Source organism: Humulus lupulus, chromosome 8 (assembly GCF_963169125.1).
Source record: "Humulus lupulus chromosome 8, drHumLupu1.1, whole genome shotgun sequence".
In the NCBI taxonomy this organism is placed as follows: domain Eukaryota; kingdom Viridiplantae; phylum Streptophyta; class Magnoliopsida; order Rosales; family Cannabaceae; genus Humulus; species Humulus lupulus.
The window spans coordinates 76,331,273-76,342,872 of record NC_084800.1 but is presented as its reverse complement, the minus strand read 5'-3'; the positions used below and the strand labels follow the sequence as shown (position 1 = coordinate 76,342,872).

General features: G+C 31.7%; 1 protein-coding gene across 2 annotated transcripts; it reads left to right on the top strand.

The window, feature by feature from the left end:
- The first annotated feature begins 885 nt into the window (after positions 1-885).
- Positions 886-9,022, top strand: LOC133797860 (protein EXPORTIN 1A-like). Of its 2 annotated transcripts, XM_062235944.1 has the most exons (32): positions 886-1,037; positions 1,125-1,241; positions 1,330-1,422; positions 1,548-1,619; positions 1,751-1,867; positions 1,951-2,030; positions 2,455-2,593; positions 2,685-2,753; positions 2,828-2,899; positions 3,079-3,141; positions 3,237-3,281; positions 3,591-3,698; positions 3,788-3,886; positions 4,393-4,593; positions 4,963-5,019; positions 5,367-5,477; positions 5,644-5,741; positions 5,846-5,954; positions 6,031-6,096; positions 6,200-6,298; positions 6,379-6,459; positions 6,606-6,695; positions 6,816-6,901; positions 6,998-7,051; positions 7,140-7,328; positions 7,503-7,569; positions 7,650-7,760; positions 7,875-7,976; positions 8,077-8,217; positions 8,296-8,433; positions 8,516-8,617; positions 8,696-9,022. In XM_062235944.1, exons 1-32 carry the CDS (start codon positions 972-974, stop codon positions 8,798-8,800), a joined length of 3,147 nt encoding a protein of 1,048 aa, XP_062091928.1. In that variant the 5' UTR covers positions 886-971; the 3' UTR covers positions 8,801-9,022. The 2 variants fall into 2 exon arrangements, with proteins under 2 accessions (XP_062091928.1, XP_062091929.1); XM_062235945.1 differs by lacking the exons at positions 3,079-3,141; positions 3,237-3,281 and having other exon boundaries at positions 887-1,037.
- The last annotated feature ends 2,578 nt before the right edge of the window (positions 9,023-11,600 follow it).

Sequence of the window (11,600 nt, the reverse complement as noted above, 5' to 3'; positions counted from 1 at the left end):
CCCTCAGTATGTATAAAATCTTAAATTTCCCATTTAAAAAGGAAAAAGGAAACAAAAGGAAAATTATTCATGTGTCACTTGTCAAAATAAAACACATGGCTTGGGTATAAGGATGATTTAGTCATATTGAAAAATTATACTAAAATTGGGCACATGGTATTATTTTAATTCATTTTATAAAATATGGGTCTGAATTATCATTTAACAAAATAAATGACTGATCACATATTCTGACAAAACACAGAGTTTAAACTGATATTTTTCAGATTTTAATTTTCATGATTGAGCACGTGGTGCAATTGTCACACTAACCGTCTTGGTTGGTTAGACTTTCGTTATAGGTTTTAGTACTTTTTTTCTTTCAGGTTAGCCTCAAAGTAGTATTTTATAGTTAATAGTTAAAGCTCGTGTTGGATATGGTCGGGTTATAAAATATTTTAATCAACTCAATTTAAAAATCAGGTTGCAAAGATCTAACTTTAATTCGTCCAATTAAAGTTTGGCCGGATTAACCTGCCTAAATCAATTTTAAGGTTTTTAAAAAAATAATTCAAATAATTAGATTTAACAAACTAAAAATATAGTATACATCTTTTAAACTTAGACATATTATTCTAAATTAAAACTTTAAAATATTATTTTAAATTCATTGTGAATTTTTTTTAAATAATATTGAATATTACATATAATATATATGTAATAATATCCTTAATATATTAATATATGTATGTATAAATAAATAAAAAATTGGTGTTATTTGTACAGGTTGCATAATGCATTTTTTGTCTGACCCATCTATTAGCCTTGGAATGTTTGCAAAACTTTTCTAATCAAATCATAAGAGTCAAAAGGCAGAAAGTGGCTTTTAAACCCCAGCCAACCATAATGTATAAATAAGTTTAGAGCATCTCGAATTCAAAGGAAAAAGAAAAGATTTTCTTTCCCTCTTCTAGGGCTTGGTTATTCTAGACATGGACGTGGATATGATTGATTACATTGTCGATTTGTTCTACGACCATATGCGGTTTAACCAAGGGGTGAGGTTTCAAGGACTCTTCTCCTCAATCGTTTTCTACTCTTTAAATCCAACAAAATCAAGTTGTTTTTTCTTGGAACTGTAACAGAGGAAGGCTGCACATGAAGTCTTGTTGGGGCTGCAAAATGATCCCGCTATGGTCTTCCGTCTCAGAGAAATTTTAGACAACTCCAACTGCCTCAACACCAAGTTATTTGCCTTGCAGGTTAATTTCTTTGATATTTGACTAGAGTAAATGTAATGTGGTTGCATTCGATTGGGACTTACTACTTCTTTCGTTGAACATGAATCAGGTCCTAGAGGGTGTTATCAAATATAGATGGAATGGGTTCACGGTTGCTGAAAAAGATGGAATTAGCTTCTATGTTTGGAATGTTATTCAACGGGTATATTATATATATGTGTGTGTGTGTGTGTGCTAGCTACTCTAGTAGTAGTAGCAGTAGTAGATTTTACTAAACTTTTGTTGGTATATGGTAGATATGCCTAACCATTGATCTTTGTTACGTAGTTGTTACACGATAAGGCCTCTTTCCAAGAGGAGAAACTTTATGTCAACAAATTGAATATCATATTTGTTCAGGCAAGTCCCCTCTGAGAAATGTTATATCTCATCCCATTCAAAATTTGTTGTTAAAGTTATGTCATTTCGGCTATAAACTTAAGATCCATTTCCTTTCGTTCGTAGCACAAATTTTTTTTCTTGATGTGCAGATTTTGAAGCGTGATTTATCTGAAAGAGGGCAAGACTTTATTCTTAGTTATTTAAGTTTTGTTTCAAAACTTGAAGCTAGCGATATAGTGTGTGAGAATTTTATGGTTATATTGAGGGTAAGTTTATATCTCCAATGTATGCAGATCATTTTGTTGTTGCGTATTAGCTAATTTTATTTGCTGGATTATGTGTTATTCAGCTTCTGATCGAAGAGTTATTTGAGTTTTCAAACGAGGAGATGACTCGAGAGATTGCAAAGCTTTCAAATTTACTTATCAGGTGATCTTTTGATAGATTTGAAACCTAGTATACTATCTATTGTTAATCTATAAATAATACTTTGTTCTATTGGATGGATTTGCAACAATTTTCAGATTCTATCGATTTTATTGTGTATAAATGTTGATTTTTAAGAAAATTGGCCTTGGCCGCAGCAATGAAAGCAAGTCATTGTCCAGTTGTGCACTTTCTTGGTTATCTATGTATGGGTGTTTTGGAGTACTGACTAATACAATTTTTATTTTTAATAAGAACCAAAACTTTTTTTTAATAATGAAAAATAACAAGCTAAGCATGGATAAGTCATCCGGCTTGTAAAGTTACAACTGAGCGTTTCAATAGTTCATTAATGACATTTCACACGTTACTCTCTGGTAATATCTCATATGTTTTCTTTTAAATGGATTCTAATTGGTTGTTGCAGGGAGTCTGTACTCATTTATGAGTGTTGCTTTCGGGTTCTAAGTATGTCTGAAGAAACCGAGCTTATGTGTGCAACACTGTCCACATTGCACAGCATCCTCAAATGTATTCCATCGGTTAATTTTTTCAAGTTCTCATTGGTATGTGCTTTGTCTTGATGCTTGTTTACTTTCCTTTTATTTGAAAGCAAGAAAAGAAAAAGAAATAATTAATTGTGCTTGTGCTTTACAGCTTGATTTACTGATAGATAAATTTCCACGAAAACCATGTTCAAACCTTGTCCTTCAATGTTTAATAGAGGTTCGTTGGTGTTTTAGTTTTAGTTAATAATTTGTGTATATTGTTTAGTTCTCATAGTAATTATTGGTATTCAGGTTGTTGGTCTCGATTTTCCAAAGGTCGGTATTGTACAACTTATGCATAATCAATTCTTGAACGAATTACAGGTACGTCTAGAGTAAAAGTTTTCTAATTATGGTTTTGACAGAATTTGAACTTCAGATGCTTAAAGTTGGATGCAATGCTGCACCTTTCTTCTTCTTTTTTTCGGTCAGGAAACATCTGCATCACTTTTATCTGCATCTTTTTTTGTTTTTGTTTGTTTGTTTGTTTTGGCTCTATTTAGATTGCATTCCCTCTTAATATGGACATTCCTTTGACTTATGATCTTGGGTCTAGCGAGACACAGGTAAGCATTTTCTAGTGAATTAAACCTCAAACAAGGCTTGGTTTATTTGATATATTTATTTTTTACATCAATTTTTTTTGGCTATTTTTCTTCAGGCTTTTATTCAAAATTTGGCAATGTTTTTAACTTCATTTTACCAGGCAAGATTCTTTTCCCATTACTTGAATATGGCCTTAAAATGATTTTTTTTCTCTCTTATATCAAAAGTCATAGGTGGTATAAAAATGAGCTGGTGTGTGACAAAAAGTTGATGCTCTAAATGTTGCTTTGTTGCCTGTCTACTGTATTGTTCTCATGTCCCTACGCTTATAACTTGATTAGCATAAACATTGGCATTGTATCATTAAACACATTTGAAAAAATTGAATTACATCTTATACCATTACATCATGCCCTTGTTAAAATTTTGGACTCATTGCCCCCCTCCTCTTCCACCTCCTTGTGTTCAGTGTCACATTGATGTACTGGAAACTACTGGTGAGGCCAAAACTGCATTGATCACAGGTCTAGAATATCTTATCAAAATCTCATATGTGAAGGATACTGAAGTTCGAAAGGTATGGTAGTTTTGGATACTTTTCTCTTATATATTGCTCACGCATATTGATGTCTAAATGTGTAATTCAATGTTTGATGGTGGGAGCAGTGCTGCTTACACTATTGGAAGTCCTTTGTGTTGGAACTATTAGAGGCACACCTCAATTTGGATGATTCTATAGAAGCATCAGATATGTCAGTGTTTGAGGTATTAATAGAATAGTCATTCTTCCGAAAATATATATCTTGATGTTTGATTTGTTTCTGTTGGTCATGATATATAGTTTTAATTCAGTTAGTCTTATTTACATGGGGAAATTATTCACGTGTCGGGCAGTTTTCCAAATGAAGAAATCAATGTATAATATGTATTTTATATTTGTGGTTATAACTAATTAAAAGAAAACCTCAGAAGCAACTATGTTTGTGAAATCCTGTAAAAAAATTATCCCCCTAATAATATGAGAAATTTTGAAATTGTAATACTACAAATTCATTGCTATGATCATTTAATATTTCTTTAGTCTATATTCGTTGTTGTAGTTTAGAATTAGTTTACTCTGATATGCTATACCCTATATATGAATAATGTATCTCACTTCAGCTTTAATCTTTTGGCACTTCTTCATTTATTTGCTATTTGTTTGTCTTTGGAAGAACTCTTATTATATATACTTTTATTTGTGCCATCTTTGTGGTTGTGGGCTGAATTAGGTGAATCCTCTGGATGTGATTGATGGAATTGTATCACAAATTAAGCCGAGTAAGGAGCTATATGCTGAAATAATGCCAAAGTTGAGAATGCTTATGGTGTCTTGCATGGTCAAGCCTGAAGATGTTCTTCTAGTGGAAGACAAAAATCAGAACATTAATCATGAAGCCATGATGGACAGTGATGCTCTTGTTCAAGATAAGGTTGATAACCTTTTTCTTAAAAGTAATTTGAATCTATTATATATAGCTACTGAATTCGTCGAATCATCACAATTGATGTTTTGCCAATTGTTATGTCGATTCTCTTGGTCATTGGATTATATATATACTTTAAAATTCATTTGGGCCTCATAATTTTTTGTAAGAGCAAATGCAGATTTCTGTAACTTTTGAAACATTTTTGATGCTCAGTTTTAATTCTCATTGAATGACGGGCTGCATTGTCTCGAGTATTTTTGTTTTACATTGATATTGTTAATTTTAAAAATTAATGGATGTCTCCATAATTTTTGTTTAATGTCTCCATCAAATTTCAGTTAACCAAGTTGCAATGCTCAATTGTTGTTGCAGATTCGGGAAACACTCATATTTTTGTCGCATCTTTATCCTGAGGATACTGAAAAAGAGGTCAAGGCTTATTTATGATGCAAATCAATTCTTTATTAATTTTGTATTTTGTCAAGAAAAATAAAATGATAAAATAATTTCTTTTGTTGTTGTTCTCACTTTACACCAAGTACATGGTGATTCCGTTGTACTACTAGCTCATTTATATGATTATTTTTTGCCTATATTTTTGTTATTAGGTTTGAACAAATTTTATAGACCATTTACTTATACCTAGATGTATTATGTGACCTTGGACAAGTTATAAATATTCTTATTATAGGAAGTAGGTTTAATAGTCATGTGGTTTTAATTTAAGCCTATGCATACTTCCATCTAATGCTGTTGCACTCTTTTGTGTGATGCAGATGCTAAATTTACTCAAAGAACATATAAATGGGCAGAATTTGGATCTGAACTTTTTTAGCAAATTATGCTGGGCAATAGGGTCTATATCTGGTTCCATGATGAAAGAACAGGTACCTTATCTTTAACTCTGGGTGCTGCTGGGAAGAGACTTGCTAGAATTTGTGCTCCATGTGCACAAACAATGTTTCCTATTGTACATCATTGCTTCTACTTTCGTCTCTACCTTATCATATGTATTTACACAATTTTCTTTGTGGTGATGGATTATTTTTCCAGGAAATTGTTTTATTAGCATCTGTCATTGAAGGGTTGCTGAGTTGTCTTAGTTGCACAAACTATAAACATCACAAGGCTGTTATCATAACTAACTTCATGTAAGTATTCATGACTTGGACTTGGTCCTGTGGAATTCGTACTGGGCATCCTTGGTTTTAATGTTTTTCAGAAGAAACCATGCTATTAAAGTTTCTATTTGCAGGTATGTTGTTGGGCAGTACCCAAGGCTTCTAAGTGGTCAGTGGGCATTATTGAAAGTTGTTGTAAACAAATTGCTCGAGTTCATGCATGAAACACATCCTAAAATTCGGGTAATAGTTTGACCTTGTTTGCTCAGCCTATGTAACATTTATTCAACTGTTGGTATAACATAATATTCATATGTAGGATATGGCCTGCTACACAATTTTGAAAATTGTGAGGGAGTGCAAGCAAGACTTTGTAATTGTTCAGGTATCATTTACAGTATCAAACTCTACCATTTATGTATGGCAACTAGCATCTGTATATCTGTGTTTCTATAGTTTTAAATCCTGCGAGCTGCTTTGATTTTCAGGAAGGAGAAAAGAAACCATTTGTTTCTGAACTTCTATCACAACTTCCAGATTTATCTGAAGGATTTGAGCCTCACCAGATTTATACACTTTTTGAATCTGTATGTCTACATTTTTGTCGATGTAATAATATGCAACCACTAATACGCATATAAGTAAATATAATGGTTGTTTGTTTCAGTTTGGTCATATGATTCAAGCAGAGTATAATCCTCAGAAAAGGGAAGAGTATCTTAAGATACTGATGAAGTTGCCTAACCAGGTTCTCAAAGTTCTTATAATTTCCTCTGACCTCTTGTGACATGATCACACACAAGCTCATGCACTCTCTTATTTGTTTCTTTTACATACAAACTGGAATTCAACTAGTCATAGTAGCTTGTGCCTTATCATTGCTTTGTTGTCCAGCAATGGTATGAAATCATTATGCAGTTGCGGGAAATTCCTTGTTTTCCAAAGGATGAAGATACGATGAGGAAACTGGTGAACATATTACAGGTATGCCATTTTAATTGACCTATTCTCCATAAAACGATCCAAATACTATTTGCTATATATATATATATATTTTGGTACATTTGGTATTAGTTGTGATCATTCAACTTTTGAAATTGGCAGACTAATAGAAGTGTTGCTAGTTCTTTGGGAATGGGTACCAAATACCAAATGTCCTTGATGTTTGAGGACATGCTTTATATTGTCAGGTATATGTCTCCGAATTATTATTTTTCAATGTTATCTTGAGTTATGTATGACTTCAAATTATTTAACAAGTTGGCCAATGTGCTTATACGTACAAGGTTTGCAAGAGGCTGCTCTAGTGGATCTGAAACATCCCATATGGAACTTCTAAGGTTTATTAGTTTTCTTTCATCGCAGATAATAATTTGGAAGGAAGTTGTTAAGCCTTCAATAATATATATATTTTTCTAACTATATCAGAACAGGATCAGTCAGGACAGAGATTTTAAAGCTAATTGGGACATGTTTTGACAAAGCAGAATGCCAACGTGAAATAGCAGAAGAATTTCTACACCCAGTAATACATCTTGTTGTTGAAGAATTCAATAAGAGTCAGCTTGATAGTTTAGATTCGGAACTCTTTCTACTATGTGCATTAATAGTCAAAACGTATGCCTGCCTTCTTCACATCCTTTATCTTGCATTAAGATTTATTATTATCTATGTATAATCTTTGCACGTGCATCTTTCTTTATCTTTTGTTTCATTATTTAGAAAAATTATTATATGGTGTTGGTGTGTTTTCTTCATGTTAGTCATGTATTTTTCTCTCTTGTGATCTAGGTACAAAGATGCAGTAACAAACGATGTGCATATGATTTTAGATGTTTTTTTCAGTTGCACATTGGAGGTGAGGTTTCCTTATTAGGTGTAAGGCTGTTTAGCTGATCTCTGACTTTTCAATGCTGATCTCTGACTTTTCTTCTGCAGTTGAAAATTAGCACTTTTGACAATTACCACGAGCAATGCCTCAAGTTTTTTGTATTGCTCCGTGCTATTGCAACACACTGTCTTTCAGCATTGATTACCCCAAAAATTCAGGTTTGTGCTCAAACTTCTTGACCTACTTAACTTTGTTGCCAGATTATTGTGGATTGTCATGTTTTTATTTTCCAAAATTATGTTACTAACTAAATAAATGTATTATTGCTGTAGAAGCTTTTCATGGATTTAGTTAAATGGGCAGTTGGGCACACAGAGAGAAATATCGCTGAATCTGGTCTAAACCTGTTGCTAGAGATGCTAAAAAAGTTTCAGGTGCATTTTTTTTTTGGTGATCTTGCATGGCTTCTCAAGGTTAGTCGTTAAAGATGCTAAGTGTATGTGTGTGTTTGTGTTTCTTTAAAATTACTAACAGGATTCAGAGTTGCGCAATCAGTTTTACAAAGACTACTTCTTGAGTATTTTGGAACTCATATTTGGTGTGTTGATGGATACATTTCATAAACCTGGGTTCAAGTTGCATGTTATGGTACTTCATCACTTGTTTTGTCTAGCGGTACGCCTCTTTATGCTCTTCTTTTCTAAAGTAATTGATGACTATAATCTGACCTAAGACTATTTGATATGCTTTCAGGGTGAAGATGGCTTGTTAAATAAAGCTGAGCCTTTGTGGTATGTTAGTAAGTACCCATTTAGAAGTAGTAATGAAATCTTTGTTCGCAAGTATGTGACAGAGTTAATTGCACCATTTTGCATCAAGGTTAATACCACGGTATGAGACCCTTCCCTGATTACTCACTCTCACCCAAAATTGAAATGAAAATAAAATAAATTTTGGATTTGAGGTTTTGCAGGCAAATGATTATGTGAATGCACTCTTTTCATCAAGAGATAGAGGTGATGCTTTTAGGTGTTCTGTGCGGAACTTTCTTCAGCAATCTGATAAATTTTCTGAGGTAGAACATGATTGTGTATTTTACTTGTATATTGCTGTGTTTTAGATGTTTGATTTGAATTCTCAAATATTGCTGCAGTATGATGCAGATCTTTTTCCTGAGTTGGAAGAGCATGATGCTGCTGAGAGAGAAAGGATGCTAAGATTAATCAGTGCTATCTATAATAGGACAATGAGAGAGTAGTAGCTATTTAGATCTATAATTGTACAGATGGACATGGACTCATAGGTTAGATTTCTAATGTCTTTTCTAAGATTTTCTTTTTTTGAAACCAAGTTTCTCCTCTCACCTTATAATATTTGGAGATTAGGAATGAACCAAACCTCAGAATCTTTTGTAAAGATTTATAATATTAAAGTTCATCTCAGGAGTGATTGGTAAGATATTTTCTGGAGAAAGAAATTACTTATTTGTTTTTCTTTTCCTTTTAAAAATGTCACAAACTATCTTATGAAGAAGAAAAAAAAAGTTTCACTAATTCTCTGTTTAATGGTTTTTGGTTTATTTGTATAGATACTTTCTATCCTTTTTTGTTATTAGCAAGTTGGGCTAATGTGTCTAAGGCTGTTAAACATTTTCCATAGTTATTTGCAATGGTTCAGGGAGACATATATCTGAAGGTTGTTACACAATGTTGATACCACGAGAGGGAAATAATTCTCAACCACAATACATTTACATTATGTGTTTAATTTGTTTCTCATTATATTGGATTGTTTGTGTTCGGTGTTTTTATGGCCGTCTCTGAACAAGAAGAGATTCAGATCAGAAAAACAGACATTAAAAGTGAGGTATCTCCATAAGAACTCTACAGAACAAGGGTATCTAAAAAGGGTTTTTGTGCTGATTTCAAACTCATGGTTTGTTTGTTAAAGGGCTACTATGAAGGAATCCTCTGACCTCTGTTTATGTTTGTTCGAGGCATGTTCATAATAAATTTAAGTTAGCATAGAAAGAGATGATTTGGGCTACAGCAACATCAACCATTATTATAAGATTTCAGCAACACATGGTTTGTCATTGAGAGCAAAATATAGTTTTCTAATTTCAACTAAACAAAATTGACATGAATATTTAGCCGTATATAAAAACAGAATTATTACTCGTAAACAATTAAACCGTATATATCTCTAGTATTCCTTATATGATGAAAATATATAACTCAAAACAGTTTTATAGTGCTGCACCAAATTTTTCTCTCAAAAATGAACCAATAAACAGAGCATCAACAAACTATGACTTTTTTTTATCACTTTTGTCCTGCTTTCTCTTTGATACGTAGAGCTTCTACATGCCTCATTGTTATATTCAAATAAATAAAAATAAAGTAATATAATATCAAGAACAATCTTAATATCCCATTATCTAACTATTATTACCAACTTAAAGATATATACAATATGAAAAACTTGGAAATACCACCGCAAAGGAGAGTGGATAGGAAGGAAGAAGAGTTTTTGGAAGAAAAAGTTGCACTAGCAAGAAAATGCTATTAAACATGTTGATCTAGGGGCATTAGATGTTATATTATTTTACATAATGTTAGATTAAATAATGTGAAAAAAAAATATGATTGTCACACAAATGTGATTATCAAACTCATTTCAATGTTTGTTTCTGTTCCATTTATTTATAAAAATGTTGTTTAGTACTTTATTTATTTCAATACAAAGACGATGTGTCTCTGCTTTCAAACGAGGTATCCTATTTATGCTAAATTATTTTGAATAAAAGTTAACATTTGTTTATTTTATGGTTTTCAACAAAGTAATAGAGAAATTAGGGTATTTCATTACTACTATTAAAGAAAATTAGCATATAATAACACATTTATATATATTGGATAATTATATGGTGCATACTTTATGTGTTTCTAGCTCGTGACCGTTGTTTATTGTTGTTATTTAGAGTATCCTATAAATTTTTAAGAAATTTCGAATAATTTACAGTACCGAAAGCTAAATTCAAACAAGTTGTTACAAGCGTGACTAATTTTTTTTATGCAAGTGGAAAACAACTTATTTGAACCTAGTTTTCAGCACTATAAATTATTCAAAATTTCTTAAAATTTACAAATTATTCTAAATAACTACAATATACACTATCATAAAAAATTAACACCGAAAAGTATTCGCGACAAAAAAAAACATACGGTATATATTTTGTTCATGTCAATATATCTGTTGGTTTGATTACGGTCTCATCTTCTATAGGCCCATGCCAGGTCCATAATTGGATATTTGTTGTTAGTTGTGACACCATATATGATTTTGGGCCATATATAATTGACATTGAGGCGTCTGTTTATGAACATTGTGATTATGAAACTCATTTCAATGTCAGTTTTGGTTCCGATATTTGTAACACTAATAAAGGCACAATTAATGGGAAGTGATGGATAAATATATATTATATTTATGTAGGTTTGAAATTGTATAATGAATATGTTTTTCAAGAAGAAAGGGATATATAGTTAGATACCACACATTTTAAACGACACCACACCATATTTGAATAAAATTCTCTTTGGAAAAATTATTGTTTGATTTCATGTATTGATTTGTTGAAAAGTGTTTTGGTTGAAGCTGTTAAAAATGCCTTCTAATTTCACAAGAATTTTATATCAATTGAATTTGGTTTAAAGACTGTTTGATGTATGGTTAGTAATTTAGCTACTATTTATTTATTTTTCATTATTTAATTTTTCTTTATGTTGTCATGTGACTGATGGTCAACTTGAACAACTTTTCTAAGATTTGAATTTGGGGTTAACTATATGCATTAAAAAGACTATATTAATCTATTAATTTTGTCAATTAACTAAGATGTTAAATTTGATAAATTTACCTTCCCAATGGATGTAAAGGTATTAGTAACTTATGGGGATTGGAGTTGAAAACATTTTATGAAACTTGACTCTTTTACTTTGTTTATTATTAGTAGATTGTTGGAAAATATGTTTTTTTTTTAAACTATCTTATTA

What these genes read in the sequence shown, in the direction of transcription:
- LOC133797860 (XM_062235944.1), top strand. Translation starts at nt 972, where the DNA reads ATGGACGTGGATATGATTGATTACATTGTCGATTTGTTCTACGACCAT. An exon ending in TTTTAACTTCATTTTACCAG is followed by an intron (nt 3,282 to 3,590) that starts GCAAGATTCTTT and finishes CCTTGTGTTCAG; the next exon opens with TGTCACATTGATGTACTGGA. An exon ending in ATCACTTGTTTTGTCTAGCG is followed by an intron (nt 8,218 to 8,295) that starts GTACGCCTCTTT and finishes ATATGCTTTCAG; the next exon opens with GGTGAAGATGGCTTGTTAAA.